Genomic DNA, 16946 nt, shown 5'->3' with positions numbered 1-16946 from the left:
CTCTTTTCCAGTAATAAAGTGGCTTACTTAATGTCAATTCTGCCCAATATATGAGACTGAAAATTCTAAAACAATTTCTATCCCCAAATTACAATAATTTAAAGTTTTCTTAATTTCATACTGGCATCTAGGATTATGATTTTCATCTTCTGCCTCATACCTTTTGAAGTGAGATAGACAGTGATTTGTGTGCTATAATGTAGAACTAAACCTCTGGACTACTACTACTACATAATTTCTTGCAAGCAACATAGGTAATCCGTTCAAGGACATAATTATCAGCAACTACATTTTTGAAAATTGTGTCCAAATCTGAAAGAAACTCCTAGCTGCAAATACTGATTAAAGCTAGGTTTTGTATCTAATTGATTAAACTGTCATAATACAAGAGATGTGTGGTCATTTTATATATGACTATATTAACAGTACGCTAGTGCCATTTCTCACGAAGAACAGACTAAAAATTCTTCAGAATCCAAAAGGCACCATCAAATATTTGACAGGCACAGACCACCACTATGTCCCCAGTGTCAATTTTAATCTTATCATGCAGAAATAAATACAGTTTGTCTATGATGTTAAGCTTACCATAGCCTGACCGGCTTCTGAGAACTTCACTTTAATATCTTTTAAGTGTTTCAGGATAGGTTCATCATGTTCCTTTAAATAAAATGATTTTAAATCAATGCATAGCATTTTTCATACAAACAGCATTTGCGTTAAGCTAGTTACAAAATAAAAAAAAGCATTCCGGTGAAAGGGGCACAGGTATATTTAGTATTTGTTTTACAGTAGATAAGAACCTGCGATAGGCATTTGAAAATATTGTATACAATTATTTGACCAGCAGAGGGCAATAGTAAAGTAATAAATAGGCACAGTAAATAATTTAAATTATATAAGCATCCTCAATCTTATTCAATCATGAAAGGCAGTTTCTCATCATTTGATATGCAATTCATCACTGAATATGTGAAGACCTGTGTAAGGAATGTAACTGGCAACTAAACAATAAGATGTGTCAGGCTGAACAGGCATGGGAGCATGATACATCATTCCATTGACAAAGCACTTTGAAATGGGATACAAGCCATTTGATCCTACCAGAAGAAATACCAAAACACCCAAATCATATCACTATTTCCACAATTTCTAGGAGCAGACCAGTACAAATTTTAAGACTTATGATTACATTTAACTTTAGGTCACCGCCTACCTGAACCATATCACTAAGCAAGTCCACATTCTTAAATACTGTCAGCCAAAACTCAGGAATTCCTTTAGGGTCTTCTTTTTCTTCATCTTTTTTCTCCTCTTCAAGCTTGGCCTTCTCTTTCATTTCCTCCTTGATAAAATAAAAATGTTAAACTTTCTAAAATTTAATAAGAGTTATCACCAGTACCAGATACTCCGGTAAAGCCCATGATTTTATGATAAAGTGAGTGTGCCCGTAACTAGAAGTCAAGCTTTGCAGCTACTTTACAGAGCCACAAAAAGCTATTATGGGAATTTCACTGCTGGCATTTTAAATTTTGCTACAGTATTGGGTCTTGCTTAGTGTGTTAAAGCTTGAAATATGCGATCAATTGTTCTCTTCAGATACAGTGGAGATACTCACTGAAATTTCTTCTTCAGCATCTGCTTTCCATTCACATTCTTCTTCTGTAGGTTCATAAATCGCATTGATGATTTCACTTCGCTGGAAAATAAAACCATGAAGTCTTTCAGGTTTACTGTATAATTTTATAATAATGAATCTGAACTACGTAATGCCCATAATAAACCACTCCTCCCAGTAAATTGTATGTTTTTGCAATTAGTAAAAAGTTACTGTAATCCAAGCTCTCCCTTTGGGGAACGCATTCCATTTGCTTCTTGACCTCATCTGACACTCAACAGTAACATTACACTTTACTCCTATCCCCATCCAAAATAACCACCCAGGCCTTGAGACCCTTAATCACACTAGTTACTCTCATGGGTGGTCCTATTGGAATCAATTCACTCAAGGGACTGAGGGGTTCACATCTGGCCCCACATGGAACTGTAACACCATATAGCTACAGATATGCACCACTGATGTTTATTCCCATTGTAATCCTTTCTTTTAGGATTTTAGTTAACTAGAGCTTACAAATAAAGTCATATTAGCACAGAGTTGTTACCTTATCAAACAAAGGTTGATAGAGAGCAGCATACTTTCTTTCCAGCTCATGAACTTCCTCGTAGAACTTTGCTTCTATCTGTGCACACTTAACTTGAAGGTTCTTGAGGGCATTCACCCGTCTCTTAACTACCTTAGGCAAGCTGAAAGTTTCAGTTATACAGTATTATGATTACTATTAACAGAAGTGTTCCATAAAACACACTGACCCCCTTCTCAATCTTCTCAACCCCCTTCACTCCCTGCCCATCCCATAGCCACCTTCCATAGTACAGATTGGTTTTGTTTTATGCTATGTTACAATACTTTTCATACTTAAGCTTTCGACAGAAGAACAGCTGAACACGACTCACTAAATCATGCTGATTCAGGGTTAATGCAACTCTTAAACTAACCTGAGGCTTCATTAAGGCTGAGGTTTCATTAAAGTATTCCAAAGAACTGAGACAAAACATTAAGTTTAATTACATAAGGTTTTGCCTAAAGATTCAAAGCAATAATGCAGGGGTCGGCAACCAATGGCACGCCAGCTCATACCCCGGGCCGCTCTTGTCCACCTCCCTACCCCGGGAGCAGGGTGAAGAAGCTTGGTTCTGCCGGCTGCTGCTGCAGAGCAGGCAAGCTCCCCCCTCCCCCTGCTGTGCTGCATGCCTGCCCCTCCTCCTCCTCTCCCTCCCTGCCACCTATCGATCAGCTGATGGCCCTTGCAAGGGAGGGGCAGAAGGAGAAGAGGTGGGGATGGGGTCTTGGGGAAGGGGGTGGAATCAGAGCTTATCCCCTCCAGCCCCCTGCTATGAGCCGCTCTGGGCAGGGGGCTGGGAGCACCGCCATGATTCCAGCCCACACCCCCAGCCCTCTGCCCTGACCCCTGCACCCCCCACACACATACCCCCCATACCTCGTGCCCTGACTCTTGCACCCCCTCCACTGTGAGCACCAAATGGGAGCTCCTGCACCTTCCCCTCCCCCCCCCCCACACCAAATGGGAGCTGCCCAGGTAAGCACTCCACACCCAAACCTCCTGCCACAAAGCTGAGCCCCCTCCGTCATTCTAGCTCTTGGCCAGACCCTAAACCCCAACCCCCAGCCTGCTCCTTCACCCCCAGCCCTGTGTTCAGTGCACTCCCACCCTCAGTTCAGTGCAGACAGAGAGGAAGAGAATGGGCTAGAACCAGGGAGAAGGTAGGTACCCATTCTATGTGGGCAGGGCTGGGATCCCAGACCGGCAGCGGGCTGAGTGGGGCCGGCAGGAGCCGGCGGATGGAACCCCAAACCGGCAGCGGGCTGAGCCGCTCAGCCCCTTGCTGGTCTGGAGTCCTGGCCACCGGCCCCGCTCAGCCTGCTGCCAGCCTAGGTGAACGGAACCCCAGGCTGGCAGCAGGCTGAACGGGCCGGCGATGTAAGATCAGCATTTTAATTTAATTTTAAATGAAACTTCTTAAACATTCTGAAAACCTTGTTTACTTTACATACAACAATAGTTTAGTTAGATAATATATAGACTTATAGAGAAAGACCTAAAAAATGTTAACATGTATTATTGGCATGCGAAACCTCAAACTGAAGTGAATAAATGAAGACTCGGCACACCACTTCTGAAAGGTTGCTAACCCCTGCAATAATGTTAGGCTGCTCTCTAAACAGTAGTGTATTCACTGAATTTAAAGTAATTTATCAAATGATTGTCAGGATAGTGTTTTTTCCCCCCTGCAAAGATGGGCCAACGCATCAAGATGACAAGCTACTTTTTTTCTTATTTCACTGGAGAAAATCAAGTAACATCAGGATTTACATCTGTATATGAGCCAGTTGAGAGCCAAGAGGCTGGTGCAACATTTCAGAACATATTATATAATATTCCCATGAATTTAAAAGATTTTTCCTAGACAGACCAATATATTAAGTAAACATGTTGGAAAAGTGTTGAAGTGACCCTGATTATAAAATATACTAATCAGTTGCAACTCCTTAAGCTATTAGCTTTACTTGTAATCAACTGGGTGCTCTCCTTACATCTGGGCTCCAACGACAATGCAACATTGAAAGATTAAGGCCCAGAGACTCAGCTATAGCTGAGGTGGATAAAGTGCAGCTTGTGGGCGAGGTAGGTTGCAAAGCCGGCCTCCGAGTTTCTCCCATCCTGGACTGGCTGTGCACTGGCCCAGTCACCCAGCATTAGGCTACAGCAAGCTCTCTAAATTACACTGGCTAACCGCAATTGGCGGCCCAGGGGCTGGCCAACAGAATGTACGGTAGTCCTAGCTTTGCCCTCTAAACCGACATAAGAGTGCAGGGTGTCAGAGCCTGTATACCACAGGATCTTATTATGCTGCAGCGATCTTCCTGGGGCCACTTACACTGGCTTCATGCCTATGAACCAATGGCAGTGGAGCACAAATTGGCCATGCCACAACCGAGGATCTGAACTCAAGTATTTTATGTAAACTTTATGAAAAAAATGTACATTACTTGAATTGGAGAATGATGGGGTATATTCTTAAGGAAGGTGCTCAATTTGTAAGAATTATACACAATGATATTTACATGTCTAAGAGTACAAAATTAAATTTTGCCATTTACTCTGTATGGCTATCCAAACTGGGTTAAGGTCTGAGCTAATTAATTTGTGGGAAAGAGCAGTGGTTCTCACCAGCGGGGCCACAGAGTCCCGTGGCTGAAACCCGGTGCCCTGAGGCCCAGCACTGAAGCTGGGAGCGGCGCAGGGCTAAAGGCAGTAGCCACCCCCTCCCCTCAAAGTGGCAAGGGGCTGAAGGCAGTAAACCTCCCTCCACAAACTGGGAGCAGTGGCAGGCTAAAACCGGGATCCCCAGCGCTCACCCCCAAAGCTAGGAGCTGCACTAGGAGTCCCCCCTGCCTGTACACAGCCCCATGTTATCCCCTCCCTGCACCCTGAGCGGTTTTCAAACTTTTTGAACTGAGTTTCCCCTTTGAGTTATATTTTTGCGTCCTCCCACAGCCCAGACAGGCTGGGTGGCCTCCTGAGTGAGTTAGAGGGTGGAGGTGGTACTCTGTCCCTGAACCCTGCTGTGTGGAGCTGGCTCAAGCCCTGGCACTCTTGCTCCCCCAAAATAGAAGTAAAACTATGCCTATGCCCAAGGACCTACGCTGGCCCAGAACTTCCCACCCCCCTGCACTGCGCCTTGGCGTTTTTATAGCATGTTGAGCGGAGCCTCAGCAAGAAAAAGGCTGAGAACCCCTGGGGGGGGGGGGGGAAGGAGTATTAATTACTCAACACAGGACAAACAAAAAGCAAAAAGTTAAAACCCTTCCATTGCCTTCCTATCAGTGACAAAATAGGGATTTCATGCTTGGATATTTTAAAAATATTTTATGAACTTTCACAAAGAGAAAATTTGGAAGACTGTCTACGCAAAAGGAGGGTACATAAAATTATTTTACAACAAGATTGAGTGTATTAGCATTTGCCTACTTTATTAAGGAGGTGGGCCACATTGATCAGAACAGACTATAGCAAGACTGCTTTTATTCTTCTTTTCACCTTCAGCTTTAAGAAGGGAGAGACAACTCAAGGCTCTGTTAAGCACTGGATGTGACTAAATTAAGTAATTTGACAACTTAAGTATCTAACACTGCTCTACTCATACTGTATTATTTACAGGTTCTTAGACTCTTGCAACACTAGCTTAGTTTTAAAATGCAAAATCGCCACCCTTCCTCACGATCATTCTTAGGGTTAACAGGAACGTACCACCCCGACTAGTAAGATGTCAATTAACATCAAACAAGTGAGTTTCCCATAAGTCACCAATAATTTAGCATCGGCTTTTGCTGAAGTAGAGATCTGCAATATGTAATACCAAACAAACTTATTCATGAAAGTTCAGAAAAAGTTTTTAATCCACCCAATGTGACATTTACATTCAGTTATATTACTTTCATGCTCTCTAAAAGAAATGTTCCAAAATTTCAGGTCAAATTTATCATTAATGCTCCACTGCAATTTTAACTTGAAGGAATGGTACGGTGAAAAATCAAAAGGTTAGTTGTATAAAGATGTTAATAGAAAAATATTAGAAAGACTTGTTGAGACAGCATATGATAAGCACTCATTTGATGTCACTAGAGTAACCTTTTGCAAGAGTCTAAGGACACTGGACAGGTCCTAACAACTGTACATATAAGCATCAACAAACAAATAGATACACATCTGTTTCTCTGTATCAGAGGCTGTCAGGCTAATATTGGACACTGAATGCAAATTCAAGCCACAGTAATTTAATGCAGGTTAACCTATTTTATGGGAGCATCTGGGTTCCTTAGTATAAATCATATTGGATATAAAAACAAAATGCAGAACTGCTAGTGCAACTCATTTCAAACTTCAATTGAGATTTATATATCCATTATCTTTACATGCCTTGTCTTTTCACACAGGAAGTGTCACCTATAAGCAGTTTTATAAAAGGTAGAATATTATGCAATAGCTCCAAAGAGAGGCAACAGGTCCAAAAGAATCAAAGCTGAAGGAACAGACAGATACAAGATGATACCCAGTTAGCATTTGGTCCTCTGAATGCAAGCCAATGTAATGAATGTATGGTCAAATGACAAGCAGGGCGAGTCTCCTCAGGAGGTTTGTCTGACCTACAGAAAAACTTCAGAACAGCTTGTAGAGTCAAGCTTCATTTGAATTAGTATAAACATGGACAGAGGAGCAACTGACTGGTTGCAACCGAACTAGTAATACCTAGACTTGGCCAAATAGAATGCTTTTCCATCAGAAAATGCCAATTTGTCAAAATCCAAACATTCCACAACAGAACTTCCAATGGAAGTTTGCTTGGTTTCCTGCCAGCTTGCTTAGCTCCTCAGCAGCCTAGACTTCCAGCAGGCTGCCTCTGAGTTGGGGCTCCCAGAAGCCCAGAGATGCCTATATCCTCAAACATTCTGAAAAGGTTGAAACAAAATGTTTCCACTTTTTCAAAACAGAATTTTGAAATTCTTGTTCTTTGCAGAAAGTTTCAAAATTGTTCTTCCCAGTTTTGAATGGAGGGGATTTTTGAAGTTCCCCGTGGACAAGGTATTCCCATTTCAGGCAAGGTCTTATAAAAAAGAATTTAGACGAATTTGTAGCCTGCTTACAAAAAATAATCATTTGGAGTGTCCACGGCACCCACCAGCCCTTTAGAGGAAATCAAATTTAACCATTTGAAAAAGACTTTGTAAGCCTCACCTGCTTATCCTTATTCCTGATAGATTATACTGAGCATACATGGACAGAGGAGTTAACAGGATGTTAGCCTTAAGTTCCCCACCAGCTGGACAGCACAAGGGGATAAACAGTAGTCGTTTAAACAAGACCCACCAACCAGTGGCAACTTGAGACTCACCTTGGGCAGACATCTGGAAAAGTTTGGGAGGAATACTGCTAAAATCTGTCAGTCAGGGTTTTGGGGGGTTACATTTTTGTGGTGGGAGAGGGAGAATAATCAAAGTATTTCTGGAAAAATTTTTTAGACCTGAATGCTTGAAGGGGGGGGGGACATTTTAGGGGACAGAGTCAGGGGTTGCACTGGATAATAGGGATGGGTGGTGTAAGGGAGGTGAGAAGGCTTGGGGGGACTAGGACACTGGGAAGAGGACATGGGGGTAAGTGACAGGGGCATCTGTCAGCACCACATTCTCCCCTTCTGTATGTCAGGATCTGGGGGTCAGATCCTCTCCCTGCCCCCTCCCCCGCATATGTGAGCTAGGATCTAGGGGTCAGTTCCCCCCAGTGGTGTCTAAGCCCCACACTCTGCCTCCATGTGTGTCAGGATCTGGGAGGCTGCTCGTCTATGGTGCTCTAACCCCCTCCAACATCCCATGTGAGCAAGTTTCTGGGAGGGCTTGCTTTTCTGGGGGTCTGAACCCCTTCCTCTACTCCTGTGAGAACCAGTATCTGTAGGGGTCTGCCCCCTTGCCTCCCATGTAAACCAGGTTTCAGGGCTTGCCCTTTATGGGGAAGTCTGAACCCTTCTCCGCTACACCCCTGTGAGCAAGAATCTGGAAAAACCCTGCTCCTCTGGGTGAAAAGCTTAGAACAGGCATGCTCGGAGCATGCAAAGAACATACTGCTGAGACTGGAGTGAAGAGCTGAGAACTGGTCTGTCTGACACACATCAGAAACTCTCCTGCACTGGGGAGAATGGAGGAAGGAACACCTAATGACATGACTAGAGCAGTGGCTCAGGCTATGTCTACACTATGTCTCACAGCAGCACAGTTGTACCACTGCAGCTCCACTGCTGTAAGGTCTCCTGCGTAGGTGCTCTATGCTGGTGGGAGAGAGCTCTCCCACCAGCATAATTAAACCATACCCGACGATCAGCGGTAGCTATGTTGGCAGAAGACGCTCTGCCCCCGACATAGCACTGTCCACACTGGCACTTTTGTCAGTGAACTTTATGTTGGTCAGGGGTGTGTTTTTTCACACCCCGATCAACAAGTTTTGCCCACAAAAACGCTAGTGTAGACAAAGCCTCAGAGTTATTGTTTCAATCTGTACTCCTCTCCACTGGGTATTCTTTCATCTGAGAACATCTCATTGCGATGAATCACTTAACATGTCGCGGAGCCTGCAACTTTGAAGTCTGAGATCCACCCAGGGCAGAAATGTAAGATTTAACTGTAAACATTTGGGGGGGGGGGGGGGGGGGAAGAGGAAGGAAAAAGGAGGAGAGGATTTGCCTTTCCCCCCCCCTTTTTTAAAATTTATTGTGGAGAAATGTAATCTGAGTACAGCAGAATATTCAGAAGGTACTAAAACTATTTGAGAATGAGATAAATTAGACAAGTAAATGATCATTGGAAGGGATGGGGTGATTAGTGTGGTAACAGGGGGTTGAGTCTGCAGCAAGGGATTATGGGGAACGGGCTAAGTAGGAATGGAAGATAGGAGGCTGGAGAATATGAAGGGTAGCAAAGAGAGTTGGGGGTTCAGAGTTGGAGGGGCCTGTCAGCACTGAACTCTCCCTTGTGTGTGCATGCTGGGATCTAGGGAAGCCTTAACATCTCTGCAAGGACCCGAGACCCTCTGCCCACTATGTATTCCAGGATATGGGGGATCCTGCTCCTCTTGCAGTGCCTGAGCCCCTCTCCCTGCCCTTCCTCGTGAGATGGGATTTGGGGCGGGCGAAGAGAAGAGAAGAGGGGGAAATGAAGGCAATGCAAATTTAAATATCTGAAATCCATAAAATAACTAGTTAAGGTATGTATCAGCCCTGTGTGAGGTGGGAGGAGTAGGGGACAGCTGGCCAGAGTGTCTGGGAGCAGGGCAGACTGAGCAGACCTGGGACATGGCTGGGGAAGTCTGACAAGCAGGGAGAGGAGTGCCAAAGGAGGTGGGTAGTGGGAGTGAGGGGGCCAAGTTCAGTATGCCGCTCAGGCTACCTAATAACCACGGCAGCATATGGCCCTCCAGTAAGCTTTTGCCGTGATGTATATGCAGTAGCATAGGTCTGGAGACAGCAAGGAGTAACTTCTTACAAGTTAATGGCTTCTACAGTGCCAGCTAATAGCATAATGGGATGGGAAGGAGAGGGAGAGCTGGAAACAAGGAGGGTGTAGAGAAGAATACAGACACACCAATCTTCTCTCAAAGCTTTGAGGTCTGGTCTACACTAATTCATACCCTATAGCAACGTAGTTATACCATCAAAAGCCACTGCACAGACAGCACTGTTATCGGGAGCTCCCACCGACATAATCCACCTCCCTGAGAGGTGGTAGCTAACTACATAGAGCACATGCGCTCTCTCTCTCTGTCATCAGCTTATACTCCTGGGGGAATTCTACGTCACTGCACGTGCGCAGAATTCATGGCCCCTGCAGACTGCTTCCCTACAGAAAAATGACAGAGAAGCAAAGGGAAGCTGCAAAAGAAGTCATGCACCACTCCCTAGCAGCGCCCGTACATTGTTTCAGGCACCTGAAGCAGCTGGCAGAGAGGTAAATCATGGTGGAGCTGGGGACACCCTAGCCAGTGGCTCCAACCCTGAGCTGGGATCAGCTGAGAGTCCCATCAGGGCTGGAGGCTGGAGAGGACAGGACATACCCTTCCTCTCCAAGGAGTGGCTGGGGCTATGTCAGACCTCCCACAGCTGCAGGAAGCTCAGTATCCTCCCCTTCTTCCTAGTCCCATCGGTCCTCAGCTGTAGTGGGAGGGGTCACTGTAAGGGGAGCTGCTCCCCCATCCACCCAACACCTGCGTATCCATACCTCCTATACCCAGAGAAACCCTGCCAAGCCTCACCCGGTACATCCAGAACCCCACCCCACTGAACATCAACCCCTGCTTCTTGACCCCCACCCCTGCACCCAGAGGCCCCCCCCACTGAGCTCCCTGCATTCAAACCCCCATCTTGATGCCCTCCCGCACCACCGAGCCCCCACATCCAGACCCCCATGCCACTGACCCCCAACTAGCTGCACCCAGACCTTCCCCCATGAAGCCCCACTCCCCCAGCACCCAGACACCCCCGCTGAGACCCCCACACCCAGACCCCTCTGCTGAGCCCCAACCACTTTCACCTGGACCTCCCCAACAAGCCTCTGTGCATCCAGATCTACCCCACACTGAGCTGCCTGTACCCAGATTGTCCCACACAATCCTCTCAGCCCACACCTGAATCCCCCCCCACACTGAGCCCCTCCACCCTTGGATCCTGCCTGCTTGAGCCTGCCTGCCCCACACCTCGTGCACCTGGCGCAGATGGACAGGGTCCCAGGGTGTTTCTGGGGCAGGCCCAGGCCTTGTGCTGTGTCAGGGTCAGGTGCAGCCTCACCACTGAGTCTGTGTCCCAGGGATGCGAGGTGTGGGGGCTGCAGGGTGATCTCCCCCCTTTGTGCAGCCAGTGGCCTGTGCAGCCAGTAGCCTGTGCTCCCCACTGCCATGCTGGAGCTCCTGCATTTATTTATTGACAAATAAAACTTGCAGAATTTTAAAATATTGTGTCAGAATTTAATTTTTTAGCACAGAATGCCCTCAGGAGTACTTAGAGCATTTTAATTAAAGTGCTACATCAACTGTATGCTGATGCAGCATTATAATTGTAGATTTGCCCTAAATTACTGTAACAACCAAGTAATAAGACTGTCAAGGTTTTGGGACATAGACCATGGATGAGATTTCTCACACTGGCCCTGTTCGCAACTACGCATTGCAAACATTTCAATGCACAACTATTATCCCCACAAAATATCCTGGAGGGGGGAGGAACACTGAGGAAATCACATCATAACCATTTGGCCTAGTGAAAATATTGACTGGGACTACTCCTAGCTTTGTCACTGGCCTACTCGGTGACTGTGGGCAAGTCATTTCACCTCTGTGCCTCAGTTTCCCATCTGTAAAAATGGAGATACTGATGTAAGTTCTTTGAGATCTACTGATGAAAAGCACTATATAAAGCTAGGCCTTTGATTATTACATAGCTACAGTACCTTATCAACTGCAAACCTAGGTAAAACTACAACTACCCAAAGGGACACTAAAACATTTTTTGGTTTAAAAAAACTAGGATATTAAGTGGCCAAAAAAAAAAAAAAAAAAAGAACCCAGAGTTAAGGTTGCCTGGTGGTTGCTCATGCCCTTCTAGAAGAAGTTCAGAAAAACTCAACTTCTGAAAAACAAGAAATACAGAGTTAAGGTAAACAATGCAACTTTAACTCTGCCCATATCAGAAACACTCCTGCACTGGGTACGGGGTAGGTGGGAGGGAAGGGACCACCTACTGACATGACTGGAACAATGCCCCATAATGCCCATAACACACACATACCTGCACTCTGCCTTGTCACTGTAATGACTAGATGCTACTTGCCCGTGCCCTACACTCAAACACAGACTACTCCCCAGACAGAATACCATGCTTTAACAACCACTTCATATCCTTCCACAACCCATTGACACCTGCACATACCACCCAAACCCCATCGTTATATCCACCAGCTCCTCTCATATCCCAGCTGATGGCAACACCCATGGCAAGAAGACCCTAGAGCTCTGCTACTGACACAACCTACCAAATTCTGTATTAAAGTGATGCAGAGTACAACCTCAAGGTACATGTGTATCTTTCCTTTGACAATATACATGGGGGAGCGGGGGATGGACACAGATCCAGTTCTCCTCATATCACAACTACAGCTCTCCTAAGTTGCTCCCACTTATTCTTCCACGCTTCAATATAGCTATACTTAACAGTGAATTTAGCTGTAGTCCATGCAGGTAATTCCCAGGGGACTATTGTCAGCTCCAGGTGGCAGAGTTAAGGCTGTGCAAGCATTTACCTTAACTCTTATTTCCTGGCTTTCTGAAATTTATTTTGCTGAACTTGACATTCTGGAGCTGGGCAAGCTTAACTCTGCATTAATGAAGTTTTATGCCATTTAATCATTCTAAAAGTTTTTTCTGATCATACTGTAACAAAGATATCAGGAAACAAATAACTCAGCAACCATATTACAAGAACAGATCCATGCTTTTCAAAAAAAAAAATAGCTTTAATTATTTCAGTAATAAATGCTACAAGACTGAAAGCAACCTCAAGTTAAGCTTAAATGTACCTCTGCAAGTCACTTTAACAGGTCAGCCCTACTTTAAGCTCTTTACCAAGCTTCCCACCTTCCCTTCCTCAAATTAAAAATACATAAGAGAACTCAGTTCCTGCTCTCTTCTAAAGGTCAGGTTCTCAGATATATTTGGCCCCGGCAGGTAATTTAGGACGTATCAATACTATTTGTCTCAAAGCAAAAAAGAGACTGAGTGTTGTGAACACTTCCACAGAGAACAAGATTATAAAAACAGACACTTAACTACTGAATGAGAACAAGCTGTACCTTTCTATATATCCTGTAGATGTTCCTACCAGACCATCAAGTCTTTCCTGAAGGGCTGCAAGAATCTGAGGATTTTGCATCATCTGCACAGTCAGCTGCCGAGCTAAGTAAAACCAAGCAGAGGAGAGGTTTTGCAAATGCATTATGCTAAATCTTGTAGCCAACCTGGAAATAAACTTATTTTAGTATCTTATTAAAAATGTTAGTGAAGATCCATCTTATGCTGATCATTTTGAAAGACAGCTGAACATTTGCAAAATCTAAAAGTTGACCATTTTAGAAAAAGGAAGGCAAAGCTCTGAGATTCTTATTTTATGAAAAGTTGACCCAGTCATTAGAAGCTCTTGCTGAAAACACAGGTTTACAAGGGGTCACCAAAAATGTTTGTCTTTAAAAAAGCATTTTTTGTCTAACATTTCAAATGAAATGATAAAAAGAAATGCAAGATACTGAGATTTGTACTTTTTGCTTTGGGCAGAGGCAGGGACTGTGCAATAAGTCAATATTCTTCCAAAAAACCAACAGTTTCTGTACAACTACCAAAACTCTAATTGGATTCAGTAACTGCCCTACAAGTCTCTAATTTATACAAGATTTCACTGAAAAATACTAGTGAAAATAAGGCATAAGTGACTTAGTAAGCAGAAAAATTTAATGTGCAGTTGGAACAAGCTGTCATACCAGACCAGCGATTCATCTAATTGCATATTTTATAGCTTAAAAAATAAAATAAAAGTAACTTTGCCAGTGGAGACCCTTCTTCCTAACCTCCGTCATACCTTGAATCAGGGAAGTTTATATCCTATACAAATTGTCTTGTCAAATGTAATTGTAAGTGTTCTCATTATGCATATTAATATTCATCTTTTAACTCTTACCAAGCTCTTGGCCTCAATATCCTGTGGCAATGAATTCCACACATTTATTATTCCAAAATGCGCAAGAGTTTCCCTTTTACCTACCTACACCCCTCCTATTTTTGAGCTCTAAATTAAACAAAGTCTCATTCTTTTTAATCTCTCCCAGAAGCGAACACAATACTTCAGATGAGGTTGTACTATCTTTGCATGAAATTGCAAATTATTTTCTGTCCAATACTTAATGCATTCTAAAATTGTTCACTATTTTGACTGCATTTATATATTGAGCAGAAAGAAAAGGACTTGTGGCACCTTAGAGACTAACCAATTTATTTGAGCATGAGCTTTCGTGAGCTACAGCTCACTTCATCGGATGCATACTGTGGAAATTGCAGAAGACATTATATACACAGACACCATGAAACAATACCTCCTCCCACCCCACTCTCCTGCTGGCAATAGCTTATCTAAAGTGATCATCAAGTTGGGCCATTTCCAGCACAAATCCAGGTTTTCTCAACCTCCACCCCCCCACACACAAACTCACTCTCTTGCTGGTAATAGCCCATCAAAAGTGACCACTGTCTTCACAATGTGTATGATAATCAAGGTGGGCCATTTCCTGCAGAAATCCAGGTTCTCTCACCCCCTCACTCCCCTCCAAAAACCACACACACAAACTCACTCTCCTGCTGGTAATAGCCTATCCAAAGTGACCACTCTCCTTACAACCTGCATGAAAATCAAAGTGGGCCATTTCCAGCACAAATCCAGGTTCTCTCACTCCCCCCCCCCCATACACACACAAACTCACTCTCCTGCTGGTAATAGCTCATCCGAAGTGACCACTCTCCCCACACTGTGCATGACAATCAAGGTGGGCCACTTCCAGCATAAATCCAAGTTTAACCAGAACGTCGGGGGGGGGGGGGGGGGGAGGAAAAAAACAAGGGGAAATAGGCTACCTTGCATAATGACTTAGCCACTCCCAGTCTCTATTTAAGCCTAAATTAATAGTATCCAATTTGCAAATGAATTCCAATTCAGCAGTTTCTCGCTGGACTCTGGATTTGAAGTTTTTTTGTTGTAAGATAGTGACCTTCATGTCTCTGATTGCGTGACCAGAGAGATTGAAGTGTTCTCCGACTGGTTTATGAATGTTATAATTCTTGACATCTGATTTGTGTCCATTTATTCTTTTACGTAGAGACTGTCCAGTTTGACCAATGTACATGGCAGAGGGGCATTGCTGGCACATGATGGCATATATCACATTGGTGGATGTGCAGGTGAACGAGCCTCTGATAGTGTGGCTGATGTTATTAGGCCCTGTGATGGTGTCCCCTGAATAGATATGTGGGCACAGTTGGCAACAAAGCCAGCAGGAGAGTGAGTTTGTGTGGGGGGGGGGGGGTTGGGGGGGGTGAGAAAACCTAGATTTGTGCTGGAAATGGCCCACCTTGATTATCATGCACATTGTAGGGGGAGTGGTCACTTCAGATGAGCTATTACCAGCAGGAGAGTGAGTTTGTGTGTGTATGGGGGTGGGGGAGTGAGAAAACCTGGATTTGTGCTGGAAATGGCCCACTTTGATTTTCATGCAGGTTGTAAGGAGAGTGGTCACTTTGGATAGGCTATTACCAGCAGGAGAGTGAGTTTGTGTGTGTGGTTTTTGGAGGGGAGTGAGGGGGTGAGAGAACCTGGATTTCTGCAGGAAATGGCCCACCTTGATTATCATACACATTGTGAAGACAGTGGTCACTTTTGATGGGCTATTACCAGCAAGAGAGTGAGTTTGTCTGTGGGGGGGCGGAGGGTGAGAAAACCTGGATTTGTGCTGGAAATGGCCCAACTTGATGATCACTTTAGATAAGCTATTACCAGCAGGAGAGTGGGGTGGGAGGAGGTATTGTTTCATGGTGTCTGTGTATATAATGTCTTCTGCAATTTCCACAGTATGCATCCGATAAAGTGAGCTGTAGCTCACGAAAGCTCATGCTCAAATAAATTGGTTAGTCTCTAAGGTGCCACAAGTCCTCCTTTTCTTTTTGCGAATACAGACTAACACGGCTGTTACTCTGAAACCTGTCATATTGAGCAGAGATTTTCAGAGAGCTATGCACAACAGCAGTTCAGTCCCTTTCTTGAGTGACTGCAATTTAGATGCTAGTAACATGCAGAAGTAGTTCAAGTTACTTCTCCAAAGGGGATTACCCTGCATTTGTCAACAGTGACTGGTTTGCCATTGAACTGTTCATTCAGACAACTTTCTTAGATCTTTCTAGTTCTTCCATCTTCTCTAGACTTAAAATATATGTAATTGAAACTACGCAATTTTATCACATTAATATATTAAACACCAGTTCTAGTACAATATTTTAGGGCACTCAACTGACAGTCTTACCATGTTGAAAAGTGACCATTTATTCCTACTCTTAAAAGATTTTAATCCCTGAGAGAACTTCCAACTCTCATCCAAGACTACTTGGTTTCCTTAATAGTATTCAGTGAAAAACTTTCCAACAGGCTCTTGAAATTCCAAATAAATTATATCAAACAGGTCTCTTTTACACTCACTATTTTGTTTACATGGAAAGTCCAATAGGATTAGAAAAGCATCATCTTATTCTATTGTAGTTCTGCTGGTCAGTCCTTAGGATATATTCATCTGGGTATTTTAGAACTTTATTTCAGCCAAGTTTGCCTAGTACTGAACTTCCCTGCAACATATGCTACCCCAGTCTTCAGCTATAATAGCCGATTTTTACTTTGAATTGTGTATCATGCAAATGTACTACTAACTAGATCACAGAATCATAGAATATCAGAGTTGGAAGGGACCTCAGGAGGTCATCTAGTCCAACCCCCTGCTCAAAGCAGGACCAGTCCCCAATGTTTGCCCCAGATCCCTAAATGGCCCCCTCAAGGATTGAACTCACAACCCTGGGTTTAGCAGGCCAATGCTCAAACCACTGAGCTATCCCTCCCTCCCGATATAGATACAAATGGGTATGCTGGGTTTCTAATTTTTTGGGGGGGACCAATTTTAGGTATTTGTG

General features: G+C 44.0%; 1 protein-coding gene across 7 annotated transcripts in view; it reads right to left on the bottom strand.

Annotated features, from left to right (window-relative positions):
* The window catches only part of NAP1L1 (nucleosome assembly protein 1 like 1), a 55428-nt gene that overhangs the window by 14315 nt on the left and 24167 nt on the right, over positions 1-16946 (bottom strand). For 5 of the 7 annotated variants that reach the window (XM_074942020.1, XM_074942017.1, XM_074942013.1 and 2 more), the window contains exons 4-8: positions 13028-13130; positions 2166-2307; positions 1619-1699; positions 1217-1345; positions 589-660 (exon numbers count right to left, since the gene is read on the bottom strand). In XM_074942020.1, the coding sequence (XP_074798121.1) occupies positions 589-660; positions 1217-1345; positions 1619-1699; positions 2166-2307; positions 13028-13130 (527 nt within the window). The remainder of the gene's footprint in view (positions 1-588; positions 661-1216; positions 1346-1618; positions 1700-2165; positions 2308-13027; positions 13131-16946) is intronic. The other 2 variants (XM_074942018.1, XM_074942016.1) reach the window with 1 other exon arrangement.

The sequence above is a fragment of the Natator depressus genome, chromosome 1 (assembly GCF_965152275.1).
Source record: "Natator depressus isolate rNatDep1 chromosome 1, rNatDep2.hap1, whole genome shotgun sequence".
Taxonomy (NCBI): Eukaryota; Metazoa; Chordata; order Testudines; family Cheloniidae; genus Natator; species Natator depressus.
The sequence above is the reverse complement of the archived record's forward strand: the minus strand, read 5'-3'. Positions and strand labels throughout refer to the sequence as shown.